Below are 21344 nucleotides of genomic sequence, written 5' to 3'. Positions count from 1 at the left end.
GTGTGTGGGGTGTGTGTCTGACGTCAGACACACATGGTGTATGTGTGTGGGGTGTGTGTCTGACGTCAGACACAGCTTGATCGTGGTGTATGTGTGTGGGGTGTGTGTTTGATGTCAGACACGCTTGATCGTGGTGTATGTGTGGGGTGTGTGTCTGACATCAGACACAGCTTGATCGTGGTGTATGTGTGTGGGGTGTGTGCTTACTTCATTCAAGACATCATCACGGAGCCTACCATCTGCCTCCTCCACAGATACCCACTGGGCAAAAGCAAATTAAAACCTCAGGCTTCCTCTTCCTTTTGCAAGAGGGGCTGGGTTTATGGTGGACAATAAACCCTGGGCCGGGAAAACTGGGCCTTGGCCCATTCAGGTTTTCTGTCCAGCTCCTACATTCGCTGTGCCAGGAATGGTGCTGAGGATAGGTCAAGAGGGAGAAAATGTAATAATCAGATGTTGCTAGTGAAGGACTGGGACTGAGAGCCAAAAAAGAACTAGCTGGAAACTGAGGCATACTGACCTCTCTCAGGGAACAGTTAATTAGCCCTGGTTAGGTTGTTAGGGGTAGAGACAAAGTCCAATATGGTACAAAACAAGGGTGCAGCACAAGAATGGCTCTTTTGTTCCCATCAGGCCATGGGGGGGGTGGGAATACAGCGCCTTGACGCATGCACCTCACAAAGGCAGAAGGTGCTCATGCTCCTGGGGTCTCGGATGATCAAAAGGAGACTTCTGAGCTCAAGCTCCAACAAGAAGGTCCACAGGGGTGCTCGGCCACAGGTCAACCAAAGAAAGCTCCCGGACTCTGCTTCAACGGACACCCTGTCTTTTAACTTTTTTCCTTCAATGCGATCACATCGTACCTTTTAGTTCTCATTTTGGAGGGGGGGGGGCAGGGATCATTTGCAGCCCAGAAGGAAGGAAGGACTGTCCCAGCTGTCCCACAGCTAAAGGACCAGAACCCTCGCTGCTTGCTGCTCAGGCTCTTCTTGGCACATCCCTATTGAAGTGACTGTGTGTGATTCTTTCTGAGAACAACACAGCTGAAGCCACAACTTTTACATCACCCACGGGTGCTCTCACCTCTGTGGCCACAGAAACTGGGAACGGCTCCTGCCCCAAATGTACTCACGTTGCCATGAGAATCGTTTCCAGCTCCCCTTTAGGCCTGTCAGGGGGCCTGGACATCCCTTCCCCTCAGACTATCAAAGAGAGGCCGGAAACCGTGCAGAGATCGCGTCCCTCGGGAACTTGGTGTGCGTTCACAGGAGGCTCAGAGATCCAACTGTGAGGCACACTCATAGGAGTGTGTGTCAGATCAGAAGTCCTGACTCTCAATGAAATGATGGGAAGCAGGATCATTCTAGAATATCTACAGTTCTGTAGGGGATGGAAAAGCAACAGAATTGTAAACAGGAAGAAAAAGTGAAGTTCACCACTCAGTTCGGAGCTGCCACGTCTCCTACCTGGGCACTTGGAAGTAAGGATGACAAATCACCACAGGGACAAAGGTCAGCATGGTGGGATATGGCACAAATCACCTTTCTTGTTTTGGGCCGGGGTGGGGGGGGTGGGAGGGGGCTCCAGACCTAATCACCCCCTCCCCTAAGCCCCAACTTCTGACACATTGGGAACTTTAAAACTCAAGCCTGAGTTTTGCCTTCCAGGGAGAACCCGTCCCATAGCAGGCCCTCAGAATCATTTGTGTGGGGTGCCAGTGGCTCACGCCTTCCTATTTCCTGAACTACTCAGGAGGCTGAGATCCGAGGGCTGTTGATGGAAGCCAGCCCTGGCAAGGAAAGTCTTGTGAGACTCTTAGCTCCAATGAACCACCAAAAAAGAAAAGCCAGAAGATGAGCTGAGGCTCAAGGAGGTAGAGCACCAGCCTTGAGCACAAAAGCTCAGGGACGGCCAGCACCCAGGCCCTGAGTTCACACACACACACACACACACACACACACACACACACACACACTCATTTGGTTCCTGGTGGGGCAGACATATATGTTTCTTCTCATCTGCCCCTAATGTTGTGTATCCAAGAATGAGTGTCCTTGGCCTTTGGCAGGAAGGCTGGGGGGGGGGGGGGGTCTGCAGGGAGGATAGCCGGGCTCTGGCAAAACAGGAAGCTGGCCGTCACTGCAGCCCCAACCACCTGCTCAAGTCCCTGGATTCCTGGACCTGGGGAGAACTCCGCAATCCCCAGGAACCCCCAGGAGTCCCCAGGACCCTCCAGGGCCCCCAGGATTCCCCAGGGCCAGCCCCAGGCCCCCTCCCGGGCCCCCAGGCCCCCCAGGATTCCCCAGGGCTAACCCCTTTGCCCTCCTGGGGGGGCACAGAGGGGCGTCCAGGCCTGGCTGCGGGAACGGAGCACCTAGCCTTCCTGCCTGTGACTCAGTTTCCCCTTTGTCATGGGGGCCAGGCTGGCAAGCGCTAGGGGCCGCAGGTGCAGCGACCGCGTCCCAGGGCGAGCCTGGCCACGGCGGGCTGGCAGGACGCGGGCCCTGGCGGCGCCACCGCGGCATCCTCATCATTACTATTACTGTTGTTGTTGTTGTTGGGGGGCCGCGGCCAGGCCCGCCCTGATTCCCTCGGAAGGACTTGAACTCGCAAACGCTTGCGCTTTCCCCACGGCGCGAAGGCCCGCTTCTCGGGGAAGCCCGGGGCCCGCGGGGGCCGGCGGGGCAGCGGGAACCGGACGGACGGAAGGACGGACGGAGCAGCCCCGCGGAGCTCCCGCCCGGCCTTTCCCGCCGCGGCCCCGAGCTCGCCCGCCCCGCCCACCTCGGCCGCTATTGGTGGCCTGGCGGCTGGCGTGACTGGGGCCCCGCCCACTCCTTCCTGGGACCACTCTGAGGCGATCTCCGGAAGAGGCTGGGGGGCGGTGGGGAGGCGGGGGGGAGAGCGAGGCTCGGAGAAGGGGGCCGCGGTGCACCCTGGACTTTGTAGTCCGTCTGCACAGCCGTAGCCAGAGAGTGGAGTCTCCGGACGAGGAGAACTACACTTCCCAGCAGCCGCTCGGACGAGCGGGCGGGGAAGGGTGGGCTCGCGTCACGTGAGCGCGCGGCCTGGGCGGGCGAGTCCTCAGTGCGGCGGCGGCGGCGGCGGCGGCGGCGGCGGCGGCTCGGGGCACCGGGGCCTTTTGTTCGGAGCAGCTGCGGGGGGGCCCCGGAGCGGCGAGGCCGGCGGCCTTCCCCAGCTCGCCCGGGCCCGGCCGCCCCACCCCGCGCTGGGCCGGGCGTCGCCGCCCCGCCCTGGGCCCGCCCCGCCCGGGCTGAGGGGAGGACCCGGCCGGGCCTGGCCGCGCGGCCCCGGCCGCCGCCCGTCCGCCCCGAGCTCGGCCCCGAGGCTGCCGCTCGCCGCTCCGGCCGCCGCCATGAAGATCAAGGATGCCAAGAAGCCCTGTAAGGAGCGGGGCGGGGTGGGGCGGGAGGGGGCGCGCGGGCGGCGGCGGCGGCGGCGCGCGGGGTCGGAGGTCAGAGGTCGCGCGCGCCCCCTCCCCGCGCACGCGCACTCGCGGGGCGGACGGAGGCGCTGGCGCCCGGAAGGCGGCCGCGGCGGCCGGCCAGCCCGGGGCCGTTTCTCCGCTCCGCGGGGTTCCGGGGCGCGACGCCGGGCCGGGGGGCGGGGGAGCGGCCGTTCTCCCCCCGACGCCCGTCCCGGGAACGCGGGGGCCGACGCTGCTGTCGTCACGTGAGCCGCCCAGGCTCCCCGTCCAGTGCTCGGCCGGGCCCGGGGCCGAGCCTGGGGAACCCGGCACACACCGGCCCGGGCTTCCCGGCCAGCCCTCGTCGCTGTCAGTCAACAGATGGCCCGCCATGGCCCGACCTGGCGCTGGGAGCGTGGCCTGGTGACACGCGACAGCCCTGCCCCTGCCCGGCTGGACACACTGCAGGGATGAGGAGTCCTGGACACGCACACACACACACACACACCCAGCTGAACACACTGCAGGGATGAGGAGTCCTGGACACACACACACACAGCTGAACACACTGCAGCGATGAGGAGTCCTGGACACACACACACACACACCCAGCTGAACACACTGCAGGGATGAGGAGTCCTGGACACACACACACACACACCCAGCTGAACACACTGCAGCGATGAGGAGTCCTGGACACGCACACACACAGCTGAACACACTGCAGCGATGAGGAGTCCTGGACACACACACACACACACACCCAGCTGAACACACTGCAGGGATGAGGAGTCCTGGACACACACACACACACACACCCAGCTGAACACACTGCAGGGATGAGGAGTCCTGGACACACACACACCCAGCTGAACACACTGCAGCGATGAGGAGTCCTGGACACACACACACACATCCAGCTGAACACACTGCAGCGATGAGTCCTGGACACACGCACACACCCAGCTGAACACACTGCAGGGATGAGGAGTCCTGGACACACATGCACACACCCAGCTGAACACACTGCAGGGATGAGGAGTCCTGGACACACACACACACACACACACAGCTGAACACACTGCAGGGATGAGGAGTCCTGGACACACACACACACACACCCAGCTGAACACACTGCAGGGATGAGGAGTCCTGGACATACATACACACACCCAGCTGAACACACTGCAGCGATAAGGAGTCCTGGACACACACACACACACACACACAGCTGAACACACTGCAGCGATGAGGAGTCCTGGACACACACACACACACACACACACACACACCCAGCTGAACACACTGCAGGGATGAGGAGTCTTGGACACACACAGCTGAACACTGCAGGGATGAGGAGTCCTGGACACACACAGACACACAGCTGAACACACTGCAGGGATGAGGAGTCCTGGACACACACAGCTGAACACACTGCAGGGATGAGGAGTCCTGGACACACACACAGGCACACAGTTGTCTGTCTGTCTGTGGTTCTCATTTGGCAGAAAGGGTTCGAGACATACTCGTGTTCCGGTTCCTGATGACCGTGGCCTAAGCCGGGCGCCAGTGGCTCATGCCTGTCATTCTAGCTGCTCAGGAGGCTGAGATCTGAAGATTGAGGTTCAACGCCAGCCCCCGGCAGGAAAGTCCATGAGACTCTTACCTCCCAGAAAACCAGAAGTGGCTCAAGTTTGTAAACTAGGAACTGAGAAGGTGGCTCAAGTGGTAGAGTGCTAGCTCTGAGCAAAAGAATCTCAGGGACAGTGCCAGGCCCAGGACTGGCCAAAAAAAGTGTTTATTGTAGTGCATTATGAAACCATTGATCTTAAAATAGAGTCTTACAGAAACACTGGTCAGTTAATATGATTTAGAAGACTAAAATTCCCAGCTTAAAGGTCTGCTAGTTCTTTATTGTAAGGAATTCAGATTTGTCTTGTTTTGTGTTGGGAAGGAAGATAGTCTGCTCTGGAAATACAACTGACAAATGTTGTTGTACTGTTTTTAATCCATTTAAGTTATCTAACACAATTATGTTGTGGGTCTTTTAGGTTTGTTTTAGGTCTGAACTTGGTACCTGCAGTTTTCACTCATTGGCTAGTGATTTACCAGCTGGGCCACACCTCCAGCTTGTTGTGTTTTAAAATGAACTTTGAATGGATTGTGTTTTCAAATAGTTACACAGCTATTTGTCACATGGTACATGGAAGGTACTTCATATGTTTAGAGGTGACTGTAAATCCTTCTGGCTAATACTTGCCTTTAGCTTCACACATTACTCCTAGATACTTGGCCAGAATATTACCGGATCATAAAGCACATGTAAATATTAGCTAGAAACTTTCATAGAGAATTGCTTTGATCATTGTTTGTGTAACTAGCCTTCTGATCACGTGTTAGTTCAACCCTCTTCCATGACTGACACGACTTCTTAAGGTTTTCAGCTTGTGTTTAGCTTACCTGTATGACAGTGTAACAAGATTGACAAGGTTAAGATATATTTACCTGTGATGTAATGTAGGCTTTGAATCAGTACTTTGATGAGCCAGGTAGTAAGGATAAGGAACTTCAAGTTTGGGTTAAGCACTGCTAGTTGTGTATATAGCATCTATGTGTAATTTGCTTCTGTGTAATTTGATTGATCTGTTTTGTAAATTTAGCAGTTATGTAGAAATGATCATCTCTAGTAGATAATTAGGTGCTTTTGGAGGCAATAGTTTCTCATAACTTCTAGTCAAAACAAGTGATTTATTAAGGAAAACAAACTTTACCTAAAACTAAGGAGTGAACGTATGAAGGTGAATACTGGTGTATTTCAAAATGCCAGTTTTTATTTGTAAGGATTTTTGAGAAGCATACCCAAGGCCCTGGGTTCATCCCAATACTGCCATGGTAATAATAATAATAATAGTGGTGTGAATAAGGGGTTTTAATATGTTCCAAATTTTTTTAAAATAAAGGTCTTTAGCATAAATAATCTTACCTTGTGGAAATTTTTCTGTGCCAAAATGTTACTTGTGTAATTTCCACCCACTCCACAAAATCTAGAAGAATGTGTAGGTCAAACAATTCATCTTGCTTAGGAAGTGTCAGAGCATTCATTTGTTTTCTATCTTGTGTTTGTCATAAAGTCCCTAGTCGCATGTGTCCTTAGTAGACTTGAGACCGTTCTAAAGGAGTATCTCCTAAGGGTGCTTACCCAAGGAAACATTCTTGGTGTCAGTGTCCATCCTTCTTAATGGAAGTGTTGTTTCTTGCTGCTAAATACTGTTTGAACAGAGTGACAGGCAGGGGCAGGGAAACCATCTCTTATAGCAGGAACTCTATATTGCCTAATAAACTAGAAGAATTTATTCAGGGATGTAGCCGTCACTTTTTTTTTGTCGGTCGTGGGGCTTGAACTCTGGGCCTGGGCACTGTCCCTCAGCTCTTCAGCTCAAGGCCAGCACTCTACCACTTGAGCTACAGTGCCCTTCCGGTTTCTGGTGGTTTTTATAGGAGATAAGAGTTTCTCAGACTTTCCTGCCCGGGCCAGCTTTGAACCATGATCCTCAGATCTTAGACTCCTGAGTAGCTAGGATTACAGGCGTGAGCCACCGGTGCCTGGCTTAGTCATTGATTTTTGTAAATAATTGCCACCATGTTCATTCAAGATGGATTTTATAGCTAGCCACTTCACAAAAAATGAAAAATTGGTTTCTTCTGCTTCTTTATTGTGCTAAGGAGGATCGGTGTCCTGGCATGTAAGTGAAGCCCTGTCTGAAGAAAAGTGTGAGCTCTCTAGAAAATGATGAGAATTATTCCTCCTGCACATTCAAAATCACAGCTAATCCTAGTAAATGTGGAAATTCTAGAATAGAGAAATATATAGACTCCTTTTTCATTGAGTCACTTTTTATTTTCTAATGCTATACATATACACATTTCAAGTAATAAAGTAGGAATAAAAGTAGAACTATAAGCCAGGTGCCAGTAGTTCACGCCTTGTAATCCTAGCTATCAAGAAGCTGAGATCTGAGGATCACATCAAAGCCATCGGGGCAGGAAAGTCTCCTTGACTCCTCTCCAATTAACCACCAGAAAACTGGAAGTGGCACTGTGGCTCACGTGGTAGAGTGCTAACCTTGAGCTGATGAGCTCAGGGACAGTGCCCAGAAGCCCCACGACCGACAAGTAAAAACAGGGCTGGGAAGGTGGCTCAGTGGTAGAGCGCTTGCCTTGCATGCATGAGGCCCTGGGTTCGATTCCTCAGCACCACATAAACAGAAAAAGCCAGAAGTGGCGCTGTGGCTCAAGCAGTAGAGCGCTAGCCTTGAGCTGAAGAGCTGAGGGACAGCGCCTAGGCCCAGAGTTCAGGTCCACGACCGGCAAAAAAAAGGCAGAATTATAGAACGTTCCGTGAAAACATGATTTTCTTGACAATTTTTACATAAAACTGTAAACGTATTTTGTTGCAACGCACACTTTTAAAGGTTCTTGCCTCTGGAGCAAGGCCCCAAGCATAGGTAAGCTTTTGTCCTGTGTAGATTTAGGGTGCTGCAGCCATACTTCACAGGCACATCACAAGGCCCACTTCTTCAGTCTGCCACCAAGGACGCTACTTTACGCTCTCTTGCTGAGAATATTAAGTGTACAGATTGTCTGTAGAGGAAGTTCCATTCTCCTCATCAGCTGTGCATCTTTACCTTGGGATGTGTTTAGTACTGCTCTCACTAAACTAGAGCAAAGATGCAGCGCTCACCTGTTGACCCATGCCGCAGGTGTGGTGTGTCCTGTCTCCTCCTCCTGCACTTGTGTTTATAGTCTCCTGCCGTCAGCTCTCTGTGGGAACAAGTTTTACTCATGTTACGTTTCGGTTCCCTGATGGAGAGGAGATATTCAATAATTACTCCCTGAAGGGAGTTGGAAGTGATACCTGGGGAGCTTAATGGATTCTCCAGAGTCACACAGTTCAGTTCACAGGGCAGCCTGTTCCACGCCTGAAACACTGTGCAGCCCAAACGTGCCTGGCCCTGACAAGACATACCTCCACCATAATTAACCAGCCGTGCCCAGAGACCCAGCGCCTAACGAGCAAAAAGACTTCTGTAAGGAGGCACTTCTCCCGTGGGCTACTGGGTGGATTACGGGGCAATTTTACTATATTAAAATATAGAACAGATGTGATACCCTAGTTGTTGACTCAAATTCATTCACCTGGAACATGGGATGAGTACATAGTAAATAAAGCGTATCTATCAGACCATGAATTGAAAGGCTCTGAGCCATCCCTAAGTGTCCTATGTTTTTTAGAACATGCACAAAGCTGAAGGAAAAGGTAAGTTACATGTGGGAGGTATGTTTCACCTACTAACTGTTGGTGACTGAGTGCCTAGTTCAGGATGAGTGAAGTTCATGGCCAATTAGTTCCTAATGTGCATTTCTAAAATGAATGTGTTTCTCCCATTCGCAGCTTTCCCGTGGTTTGGCATGGACATCGGGGGGACTCTGGTGAAGCTCTCATATTTTGAACCCATTGATATCACTGCTGAGGAAGAGCAAGAGGAGGTGGAGAGCTTAAAAAGTATTCGGAAATACCTGACTTCTAATGTGGCCTACGGGTCCACTGGCGTCCGGGATGTGCACCTTGAACTGAAGGACTTGACTCTGTTTGGGCGAAGGGGGAACTTGCACTTTATCAGATTTCCAACCCAGGACCTGCCTACCTTTATCCAAATGGGAAGAGATAAAAACTTCTCCACGTTACACACGGTGCTATGTGCTACCGGAGGTGGTGCTTACAAGTTTGAAAAAGATTTTCGCACAGTAGGTATTTGTGACTTGAAAACCAATGATTGAAGCTTGCTGTGTTTAGTTTTGAAATATGAATCTGGATCCCACAGAGGAAACCTGGACTGGGTGGTGTCCCTGGTATGTGGTGAAACTGGAGGGTTTGAGAGGTGCTGACGCTGCAGGGTCTGGGGTCAGATGTACATAGCTCCGCACACTCAGTTCTGCTCCCAGAGCCAGCCCTCCCAGGGCGTCTCTCCAGAACCATTTGTTTAGTGCACAAGTTTCCTGTCTTGGTGATCTGGCCAAACTCTGATTGAGTGCTGATCTGTTGTTAACATGTTAGAGGTTGCAAAACTGCCAGTCTCCTTCATAAGTTGAGAGTTGGGATTTGGGGGCAACTGAAATTTGGCTTTACTTTTTTGAAAAAGAAATTGTTTTTCTTTTTCTTTCTTTTTTTTTTTTTTTTTTTTTTTTTGTCGGTCATGGGCCTGAATTCTGAGCCTGGGCGCTGTCCCTCAGCTCTTCAGCTCAAGACTAGCGCTCTACCACTAGAGCCACAGCGCCACTTCCGGCCTTTTCTGCTTATGTGGGGCTGAGGAATGGAACCCAGGGCCTCATGCATGCAAGGCAAGCACTCTACCATTGAGCCACCTTCCCAGCCCCAAGAAATTGTTTTTCTTATGCTGAAAAGTACTGATTTAATTTCCGTTTGAGTCATTTGAACATGAATTTCACAAACTGGCAGCCAGGACATTTTAGATACATATTTATTTTTAATTTATGGTACTGGGGCTCAACACGCTTGCTTAGCAGGTGCTTTGTCAATTGAGTGACAGCTCCATGTCTGCTTTTTGGTGGTTAATTGGTGATAAGAGTCTCACGGATTTACCTGCTTGGGCTGGCTTTGAGCCATGGCCCTCAGATCTCAGCTTCTTGAGTAGCTAGGATGCAGGCTAGTGCCACAGGTGCCTAGCTTTTATGATTTTGAATCTCATTCTCACCCAACTTTTCTTAACTATCCTGAGACTCAGGATCCTTCTGTCCCCACTTCCTTAGTACCTAGGATTGAAGGTGCGCACCACCTTGCCTGCTGGTGGGATAGTTAGTGTTTGCTAATATGCTTAAAGCCACTTCTCACCCTGGCTATTAAACATACTGTCATCCAAATATGGAGTCCCAATTTTTTTTTTAATGTAGCTGTTTTCTTTTTTTTTTCTTTTTTTTTTTTTGCCGGTCATGGGGCCTGAACTCTGGGCCTGGGCACTGTCCTTCAACTCTTTAGCTCAAGGCTAGCGCTTTACCACTTTGAGCCACAGTGCCACTTCTAGCTTTTTCTGCTTATGTGGTGCTGAGGAATCGAACCCAGGGCCTCATGCATGCAAGGCAAGCGCTCTACCACTGAGCCACTTTCCCAGCCCAAATGTAGCTATTTTCTAGTATTTATAATTTTGGTTTGTTGATATCCAGGCCTAAAGAGTGGAAGAATAAAGCTAGGAATAAGAGTTTGGTAATTTAAAGCCCATAGTAAATTCTAGGTAAAAGTAAAATGTTATAATTCACTCCTTTCTAACCTGAAATGAATGTAATAGTTTCATTCAGCTACCCAAATTGCAATGCAAAGGCAGGGATGTATCTATCTGCTCACAGACGCTTTTGTATAATTAGAACACAGGACTAATGAATTAGCTAAATGCTTGCACATATATGCGAGCACCCAGCTAGCTATTAATTTACCATTGGTAGCCAAGATTACTTTTGCGGAATTCTGAATGCTAAAGGTATAACTGCCAGGTCATTTGATGAGTGAATCAGTGGCGTCATGCTGAATAGCACTTGGTAGAACTCCACAGACAGCTGAAGCCTGTCATCTGAGCTACTCAGAAAGTGGAGATCAGGAGGATCAAGGTCCAAGACCAGCTAAAAAGACTCCCATCTAAACAAAAAAGCCACAGTGTTTCACATCTGTAATCTGAACTAGGGAGAGGTATAGGAAGATCACAGTCTGCCTGCCCAGGCAAAAGGAAAACCAACAAGTAGTATGGCTGAAGGGGTAGAGGCATTTGCCTAGATAGTGTAAGTAAGTAAGGCTTTGAGTTCAAATTCTGGTAGTACTCCCTAAACCTCTCCCAACAACAGAGGGCACAGGTAAGTAAGTTCTATGTTCACTATATCTGCTAAAGAACGCCTGACATTTGTGTATATATTGGTAGGTAAATGCATGCTTATGAAAATCTAGATCATCAGACTTTCCTACTGCCCCCACGGCAGTGTCTCACAGGGCAGGCATGGGCAGTCTAGAGATTCTGTTGCACTTTGGCAGTTGGGTGGCATCCAGCTTCTTGCCCACAGGATGTCAGTGTGGCCCCTGCCTGTGGCTGTCTTTGAAAACAACAGTTCCCAGCAGAGAGGCAGAGCCCTGAGAAATGAGGCACGAAACGGGAAAGTGCTGTGTCACAGGTGATACTGAAGTTTTGTCAGGTGCCTGAAAGTTTTCAATGGATCCTCTTTTTAACCCAGTTTTATTTTTGGATTGTCGTACAGATTGGAAACCTCCACCTACACAAACTGGATGAACTTGACTGCCTTGTAAAGGGCTTGCTGTACATAGATTCTGTCAGCTTCAATGGGCAAGCAGAGTGCTATTATTTTGCCAATGCCTCGGAACCTGAGCGATGCCAAAAGATGCCTTTTAACCTGGATGACCCTTATCCACTCCTGGTGGTGAACATTGGCTCTGGAGTCAGTATTCTGGCGGTGCATTCCAAAGACAGCTACAAACGTGTGACTGGGACCAGGTCAGTCATCCTTTGGTTTTGTTACAGCTTTCACAGTAGCTTCTCAGAAAGAGAGAGAGAGAGAGAGAGAGAGTGTGTGTGTGTGTGTGTGTGTGTGTATGCATTCGTGCCTGCCTGTATCCAATGCTGGGGATCAAATCAAGGCCCTCAGTCATGCCTCATTCAAAAGTGCTGTACACTGAGCTACTTCCCCAGCTGAAAAACACATGTATTGATGCTAGTGTTACCAGGAAAATGACAGCTATTAGTGCAGCAACAAAATCTAAAGATAAATTCTGTGTTACAGATAGTACTCTTATTTTGTCGGTCAAAGGGCTTGAACTCTGGGCCTGGGCACTGTCCCTCAGCTCTTCAGCTCAAGGCTAGCACTCTACCACTTGAGGCACAGCACCACTTCCTGTTTTCTGAGTGATTTATTGTCTCACAGACTTTTCCTTCCCTGGGCTGGCTTTGAACCATGATCCTCAGATCTCAGCCTTTTGAGTAGCTAGGATGACAGGTGTGAGCCATTGGCGCCTGCCTTTTTTTTTTTTTTTTTTTTTGGTGGGTCCTACAGCTTGAACTCTATGCCTAGGCGCTGTCCCCGAGCTCTTTAGCTCAAGTCTATATGGCTTTTGTTTTGTTAGAACTGAGATTTGAACTTAGGACCTTGTGGTTACTAAGCATGTGCTCTTAGCTGCTGAGCCAAACCTCCAGCCCTGTACTTTTTAAAAATATACTATGAAGACTCAAAAACCCAAATCCCTAACTGTTCATTATTGCTCAGTATTAGAATTTCCATATTGCTAAGTGCATTTTTACCGACAATGATTAGAGTAACGTTTTAGCAGAAGAGCACTCACAGAAGCAGCAGTGCTCTGTTGATATCAAAAGTATACCTGTTTATATTTTGTTCCTTTTGTTTTCCAAAGCACTTTTTTCTTTGACTACTTTTTACTTGTTAATAAAGCCTTGCTGTGTCCTCAGCATTTTCCCATTTGAATTATAGTATGGGATAGTGTAGTTAATTTTTTTTTTTTTTTAATTTTTTTTGGGTCCAGTCGTGGGGCCTGAACTTTGGGCCTGGGCGCCGTCCCTCAGCTCTTCAGCTCAAGGCTAGCGCTCTACCACTTGAGCCACAGCGCCACGTCCGGCTTTTTTCTTTTTGCTTATGTGGTACTGAGGAATCGAACCCAGGACCTCATGCATGCAAGGCAAGTGCTCTACCACTGAGCCACCTTCCCAGCCCCATAGTGTAGTTAATTCTTTTGTTGTTGTTGGTCACAGGGCTTGAACTCTGGGCCTGGGCGCTATCCCTCAGCTCTTCAGCTCAATGCGAGCACTCTTGAGCCACAGCACCACTTCTGGTTTTCTAATGGTTCATTGGAGATAAAAGTCACAGACTTTACTGACCACGCTGGCTTTGAACTGAGATCCTCGGATCTCAGCCTCCTGAGTAGGTAGGATGACAGGCGTGAGCCACTGACTCCTGGCTGTACTTAATTCTTATAGTATGAATTTAGTGTGGATTCCCTTAATAGAGTAAAGTTAATGTTTGCAAATAAGCCATACCTACTTAGAACATGCACAGGAAAAGACCATCCTGAGGGTATGCTTAGGAGAGGAGCACACAGTCTCCACAGCTAGATGCATACCATCATGTAAAATGACGTTGATTGAGGTGAATTCCAAGAAACAGAAAAGAGGGTTTTTGTTATTTTACTTTTTTTCCCCTTTGTTACTATTTTTATTTTCAGTCCTTTTTGTCCTGTATATAAACTTGGTTTTCTTGGTGGGGTAAGAAAGGGAGCATGGAAATGGTGGGACAGAGGCTGAACAAATGCAGCAGTGATACTCACTAAGATACTGTGTTGAAATTGGGGCAGGGAGAAAACCGGGAGAAAGGGCGGGAAGAGGTGACACTGTTCAAGAAGAAACGTGTTCATTGCCTGACTTACATAACTAAGCCTCTGCACAGCTTTCTGAGTCTCTGGTGAGGGTAGTTTCATCAGTTTTTTGTTTTTGTTTTTGTTGGTCTTGGAGCTTGACTCTGGCTGTGGGCGCTGTCCGTCAGCTCTTCAGCTCAAGGCTAGCGCTCTACCACTTGAGCCACAGCGCCCACTTCTGGCTTTTTCTGTGTATGTGGTGCTGAGGAATGGAACCCAGGGCCTCATGTATGTGAGGCAAGCACTCTACCACTGAGCCACCTTCCCAGCCCAATTTCATCCGTTTTTAAGAAATGGAAGCTCCTGTGTAGTAAGGAAGAAAGATTTCGAAATACTTGAGATTAGATTGATTTTTCAATTTTAAATTAGTACGCCTGCTGTGACACTTAAATGTAGTAATTTATTATTGTAGGGGTTAGAAGCCCACCTTCACTGTAACTCTATACCAGAGAATTCTTCTACAGAGTATGGTTTTACTAGCTTTAACTATTAACTAAACTTAGCAGGGTTTAGGGATGACCAGGGATCAAAGATTAATAGGTTAGAGATCGGAGAGACATAATTTCATGTTGCAAGTATTTTTTTTCAAAATTTTAGTCGCAGGTTAGTTTCTGTTGTTGACATGATGACCCGTTGTATGCTTCTCCTGACCCTCTGGGCTGGGTCATGTTAAATAGTAGCTTGTCACATCACATTGATTTCATCACAGGAGTATGGTAAGGAAACAGGCCCTTCACAAAGTCATTTCTTGTAAGCCATTTAAGATAACAGATTTCCTTCATATCCTTCATGGTAGAATTTTTAGCATTCCCACCCCACTCCTTAAGTAACAGAGCTCAGTAAGTCACACAGGCTGGCCCGTGACTACTTGTCCTACTACCTGAGCCTCCGGAGGTGTTGGGATTATAGGCATGAGCTACCACACCCTTCCTGTTAGCAGCCCTTTCTCACACACACACACCAGAATGTGAGGTGTTAATCCCAAGTGCCCCAGTGCCCAGTTCATTCTTGGTTTCACGCAGCAATTTTTCTTGCCCTTTCATGATGTTGACATTTTAGTTTTTTTTTTTTTTTTTTTTTTGGTAAGTGAAAGCTGCATTTTTCACCATGGAGACAGATTGCTGTGTATAAGTACAATCTAGCAAGTTTTTTTACTTCTCTCTAGCCTCGGAGGTGGCACCTTTCTGGGCCTGTGCAGTTTATTGACTGGCTGTGAAAGTTTTGAAGAGGCTCTGGAAATGGCATCCAAAGGTGACAGCACCCAGGCCGACAAGCTGGTCCGGGACATTTACGGAGGCGATTATGAAAGATTTGGTCTACCAGGTTGGGCTGTAGCATCTAGGTAAGTTTAACCTTTGTGTTACTGCTCTAGTTGTTTATTGTTCTTGGAAAGCAGTGTATCAGGGATTGTACAGGAGATTTTTGTTCTGTATGGTTTTGAGTTTGGGACATTGAAATAGTGTAAAAATTAACTCTACAAGTTTATCACAAGTATGCCTCTAAGAAACTACTTTTACTTATTCTGAAATCTCCTTCCAGCTTTTCTCTATGCAAATATGGATATCCTTATTATCTTTTCTAAACAAAGAATTTCATTGACATACTTTTATACTTTACACTACTATATACAGCATCCTGTATGTGCTCTAAAGTGGCCATGTAGCATAAGCATAATTCCATGTTGAAGTCACATTCTCACTCTGTTCCTGTGTCCCAAAGCCAGGGGGGTAACTGCTGTTGGGGTGTTAGGCTACAGAAGATGAGGAGCTGAAGGAGGGCCTTCCTGTAATCTGATGGACTAGTGGCATAGATAGTGAGCCTTAACGTACATTTCTACTAACAGTGAGGTCAGGAATAAACATGTTACTCTGTGTGCGTGACTGTTATGTTCTGTTTCTCTGTTGGATTGTCGCACAGTTGATTGATCAGTCTTTTCCTTTATGGCTTCAGGATAATGATGCATAGTAAGTAAGTCTTCACATTCCCAATATATAAAGGAGTAGAGCCTTGTATTCTTCTGGTGCTTCAGTGTTTTACAATTTCTATCTTTGATTTAATAGAAATCTTTAATTTATCTTGCAATTTTATGTGAGGTGCATATCTAGTTGGAGGTTTTTCGATTTTTTTCCCTTTGATGCACCCTACAATTTATATAGCTCTTTATCACTCCAGTGATGTCCGATGACTTCTGCTTGTTCTTGCCGTACCCTGGCTGCTTTTTGCTACTTTACTGGTACACAGACACCTGACTCTTATTAGTAGAAGTGTAAAGTATACTTGATGTTACAACAGCCAGTCTCCTGTTGCCATTTTGATTTTTCTATATGAAATTCACAATCATTTTTCCTACTGTAAATGAAAAGGCTTATATTTTTAGTAATTTTATTATACTTATATGTTAGTGACAGTGACATCTTTATGGTGTTTTATCTCCCTTTTGTAAAACTTAGTTTATATATTTGTTTAAGGCTTCTTTCATTCCTTTCCGACATTTTGAAAGTCTTGGTCGTATATGTTCTGCACTGCTTTTTAAGTGTTCTTCAATGTTCTTTTGCTTTGTTGTCCTGTTCTGTGAGAACTGGTGTCGGTGGGCTTGGGGCTCCCTCCGGGGTGCCCCTCAGCTGGCCCTGTGTTTGGACCCTGTGCTGTTACTTGTAATGTCACACACATGTTCCCATGCCAACACATTTTGTTACTGCCCAAGATTTCTTTTCTTTTAATGTAGCTTTTCTGTTCATTTTACTCTGGAAAAGCTTCCATCACGCCTTATCAACTCTTTTTTTCCCTCTGTTTCTAAGGTAGCTTGTACTTGCTTTTGCTTTTTTTCCCATTCTGGTTAGCACTTGGATTGCTGTCTTCCAGTGTGGCTAGTAGAAAATAGGAAATTCATGTCATTTGAGTCTCTAGTGGAATGCTTGTGTACATGTAATGAATGTGGTATTGAGTGACAAGTTTGGCATTGAAGATTAGGTAATCTTGGAAAACATTTTGGCTTTTTACGAGTAAGTCAAAATGGATTTTGCTATTTTTTTTTCTCCACTTCTTAAGTAATCGCCTTCTAATTTCCTCATTTAGTATCAGGTTTAAACATACATGTCTTCATCATCTTTGCTTCTTTATAGCATCCCAGTGTGTGCTTTTCTGTGAGGTTGAATATAACCTGAGTTCTGTAAAAGATATTCCTTAATAAGCGTTTGCTTATTCCCGGCATAGATCTGTTTTTGTGCTTCACCCTGACTGATCACACTGCCCAGATTGTGGGTGTAATGGGTGAAGCGTGGCAGTTGCTGTGGCTTTGACCAGCTGTTGCTTCGTCCTGTTCCTCTGCAGTTTTGGGAATATGATCTACAAGGAGAAGCGCGAGGCCGTCAGTAAGGAGGACCTGGCGAGAGCGACACTGGTCACCATCACCAATAACATTGGCTCTGTGGCGCGGATGTGTGCAGTTAACGAGGTAAAGACAAGTCACATCCTTCATTTGTTGCAGACTGCATCTGATCGGGCTTTCTTCTGGAGGCCTGTAGCACAGAAGTGTTCGATTCGTGTGTGTGCTCTGTGGGTAATGGTTCCACTGGCTGTACACAAAGTATAGCCGATTCAGATTAAAGTAGCCATTGAGCCACCGCCTCCTGGTTCTTTCTGACCCTTGGCCATTTGGAGGAAGTGGAGGAAGACATGCTCAGAGGTTCTCTCTGCCCTTGGCTTCTCTACAGTGCTGCCTTGTTGCATGTGGATCAAGCAGCATTGTACAGGGCTATGAGGACAGCGAGACTGCATCTTCACGGGCTGTGTGAGGGGTGTGTGCTGCTGGCACTGAAAAGCATGTGTGTGTAGGATGAACTAGGAGCTTTGCTTCTTGATGAAAGATTTGTTCATTCACTCATCGATTGAAAACCCCATCCCGCCTGTCCCCCTCCCCTTTAGAAGTTGCATTATTCTGCGGATATGCATAAGTCATTCAATGTACATTAGTGGCTGAGTGGGAAAGGAAGACCGTGTGTGTAGAAGGCCTGGTGTGCATAGAGGTGCAGAGACATCTGGTCCGATGACTCCTCAGTGCTTCATAGAGAATCTTGGAAGATTTCAAACAACTAGAAACCAAGGGGAAGAGAGAAAACGCAGTCCGTGGGCAAAGACAAGATGTTGCCGACACGGCCGTGCAGGCAGGAGCGAGGCTGCGGCACAGGAACAAGTACACAGAGCCCCGGCTCTGGATGAGAATGAGATTGGGGAGTGTTTTGCGAGTGTGGGATCGTGGCAGGGAGAATGGCTCAGTGGGTCAGGCTGGGGACAGGCAGGTTGGTGGGCACTGCTGTTCTCCACCTGAGAACAGTAGACTGGGGCTCTGAGACGGCCTTGGGTTTCCTCCCCTCCAGCCACACTCAGCACGGCCTCCCCGGCCAGGTCCCAGCGAGAGGTACCTGCCGTTGCAGGGCTAGCCGCCTGGCATCCAGGCTCCGCCCCGCACGGGTGTGTGGATGTGCAGAGCTTTGCTCCGGGGACCGAGCGGGCATGGACTGGCAGCCGTTCTGAACAGCTGCACAGCGGCTCCTCTACAAGTCACTCTCTTTGTTCTCTCAGAAAATAAACAGAGTTGTCTTTGTCGGAAACTTCTTACGCGTCAACACCCTCTCGATGAAGCTCTTGGCCTATGCATTGGATTACTGGTCCAAAGGTCAATTGAAAGCATTGTTTTTAGAGCATGAGGTATGACAACTATGTTTCATTAATTGTTTAACAATCTGTTTTTAAATATCGATGTTCCATGCTGCTTCATGCCTTGTGTTTGTAAGGTAAAACTACATTTTAGGTTTTTTTCTTGAGACATGTTGTAGATCTGGTTGCTCTTGCATCTCTCCTCCTGCCTGAATGAATGTTCTAGGTGGTGAGATTACAGGCTTCCAGTTAGAATTTCAGGCTGGGTGCAGTAGCTCACGCCTGTAATCCTACTGGAGAAGCAGAGATTAGGATTACAGTTCAGGGTCATACCCAGCAAAAGACAGCTGGACACCAGGTCTCCCTGTATCCGGCTTTGTGCTTCCTGTCTGCTACAAAGGGAGGGGCACATCGTGATGTTCTGGCTGGCTGAGAGCTCAGAAGGATGGGATGAAGCCCTGACGTGGACTGCACTCTGAGAGCTGAAGGAAATTCCTCCTTTTTTTTTTTCAGCTGGACATGATGGTATAAATAGTAGGACTGACCTGGAGGCCGGCCTTGGCAAAAACTCAGTAGCTTGCCTGAAAAAAGTAAAAAAGGGCTTAGGGGCGTGGCTCTAGGTTCAAACCCCAGTCCTGCCAAAAACAACCATGAGAACTATGAATGAGGATTTCCTCGTTCTTGTGAGCAAGTGAGCAACATGAGGTATCTCGGCTCTTTAGATACCTAGGGCTGCAGAAGACTCAGTCGATACTCTGCTTTGTTAAATTATTTAAAATGATAAATGTGGCTCATCACACAAATAGGTCATTTAGCAAGGAAATTCTGATTAAACTCTACCACCAGAGGTCCCCACCTGACTCCTACCACCACTAGCATTTGGAATTTGTGAATTCCTTCACATCCAGTTTCTAATTCAGTTAATAGTCCTTGTTATGCTCTGGGCTAAGTAAAGTTAACTTTAAATCAAAGTCAGTTGGTTATATTATTTATTGTAAGTTCCTAAAATGAATCCAGAATCTGGCTCTGCTCTTGTAAGCCCGCGTTCCTCCTGCTGCCCTCCCTGAACGGCAGGTCGAGGCCTGGGCAGCCAGCCAGCATGCAGAACACAGAGGTTATTTGATTTATTATTATTTGAATGGTCCCAAGACCCTCAGCTCAGCTGCTTTGTAGTCTTGGAAGCTTTTTATATTAAAAGGATGTATATCTGTTCAGAAAGAGCTTAAACTTTTTATCTTTTTTTTTTTTTTTTTTTTTTTTGTCACTCGTGGAGCTTGAACTCAGGGCCTGGGCACTAGTCCCTGAGCTCTTTTTGCTCAAGGCTGGCACTCTATCATGGTGCTTGGCTCAGTATTGCTTGGTATTTAAAAAAAAAAAAAGCAGGCACTGTGGCTCATACCTGTAATCCTAGCTACTCAGAAGGCTGAAGTCTGAGGATCATGGTTCAAAGCCAGCCTGGCGGGAAATTGCAAGACTCTTATCTCCAGTTAACCACCAGAAAATTGGAAGTGGCACTGTAGTTCAACCTTGAGTGCTAACCTTGAGCAAAAAAGCTCAGGGACAGCACCCAGGACCCGGGTTCAAGCCCTACGGCCGACAAATCGGTGACACATAAATCTGTGCTTAATGGAAAGTGCTGACATTGCCCTAAAAGCTGCCCTGCTCTAACAGTTGTTCAAAATCACACAGGGCTACTTCGGAGCGGTTGGTGCACTTCTTGGACTGCCAAACTTCAGCTAACATGTCAGATCTTGCCGCTCAAGTAGCTGAAGCCGCAGGCAGGCATCCGGGCACCGCCGCGACTGGGAACCAAAGGATGAAAGAGTCACACTGCTCCTGTTGATCTCTCAATGTCAGTGTGGTCAGCTGGGAGCGTTGCTGCTGGGGCGGAGTTGCTGGAGATCCCTCATTGACGTGTCCTCCGTCTGTAGATAGCCCGTGTCCTGCCGCAGCGCAACACAGATCTATTTATTTTCCGTAGCTCACAGTGTAGTACCATATGCTCCAACACAGACCTTCAAGTCTCAGAGCTGGTTCGCGTATGAGAAGTAATTGGTTGTATTTGTTCCACATCTGTTTTATGTGTGTTCTGGTTACGCTGTATCGCACTGTATCGCCCTGATTGTACTGTATCGGCAATCTAGGTGATTAGTTGGAAACTTTGGGAATGTGAAGGCAGCGCTAAATACTGGTTATGGTAGTTTTTGTAACATATCCTCTGTCACAAAGCATGTTGGGGTGACCTGTCCCCAGAGATGTGATTCTTCTCAAACGCCACGATGATTTACTTGAAAAACTCTTGAGTCTCAGGAGAATCCTGGGAAATTACATTATATTTTGATTTTTGAGTTAAATCAACACAAGTTAACATGTTTAATATTTTCAGATTGGAAGCTTCCTTCCTTTGGAGTCTAATGGGGTCCTTGGACTGCGCAGACAGTGTGCTTGGGGCAAATTCATACTTTTTGTGCTCTTTTGTGGCCATGTGTATCTCAGGCCAATGTTTCTTCTCATTAGATCGGAACCATGAAAGCTAAAGATTTTATTCTGCTCTGAAAAACTGCAACAGAATCAACTTCTACTTGGATATTGTGAAACTGGGGATCTGAGGCAGAATTGCAGAGTTATAAAAAGATCAGTGTTTGATACATTCTGGTAATAAAAAGCATTATAGTTCCAAAATGGGTCAGGTGTATTCTGTCGTCGGCTCACTTACTGTAAGGTGATGACCTTTGGAGCGTTTGTCTCCAGCAACACGTTGGTGGACCA

General features: G+C 47.8%; 1 protein-coding gene across 2 annotated transcripts; it reads left to right on the top strand.

The window, feature by feature from the left end:
- The first annotated feature begins 1423 nt into the window (after positions 1 to 1423).
- On the top strand, positions 1424 to 21257 carry Pank3 (pantothenate kinase 3). 2 transcript variants are annotated; one of them, XM_069993981.1, is made up of 7 exons: positions 1424 to 1511; positions 8880 to 9232; positions 11741 to 11994; positions 15085 to 15261; positions 17250 to 17373; positions 18501 to 18626; positions 20265 to 21257. In XM_069993981.1, the coding sequence occupies exons 1-7, from the start codon at positions 1487 to 1489 to the stop codon at positions 20313 to 20315; spliced, it is 1110 nt and encodes a 369-aa protein (XP_069850082.1). In that variant the 5' UTR covers positions 1424 to 1486; the 3' UTR covers positions 20316 to 21257. The 2 variants fall into 2 exon arrangements, with proteins under 2 accessions (XP_069850082.1, XP_069850081.1); XM_069993980.1 differs by lacking the exon at positions 1424 to 1511 and adding an exon at positions 3163 to 3404.
- Positions 21258 to 21344: the final 87 nt, after the last annotated feature.

The sequence above is a fragment of the Dipodomys merriami genome, unplaced genomic scaffold (assembly GCF_024711535.1).
Source record: "Dipodomys merriami isolate MVZ:Mamm:240054 unplaced genomic scaffold, mDipMer1.0.p SCAF_44, whole genome shotgun sequence".
NCBI classification, from domain to species: Eukaryota; Metazoa; Chordata; class Mammalia; order Rodentia; family Heteromyidae; genus Dipodomys; species Dipodomys merriami.
The sequence above is the reverse complement of the archived record's forward strand: the minus strand, read 5'-3'. Positions and strand labels throughout refer to the sequence as shown.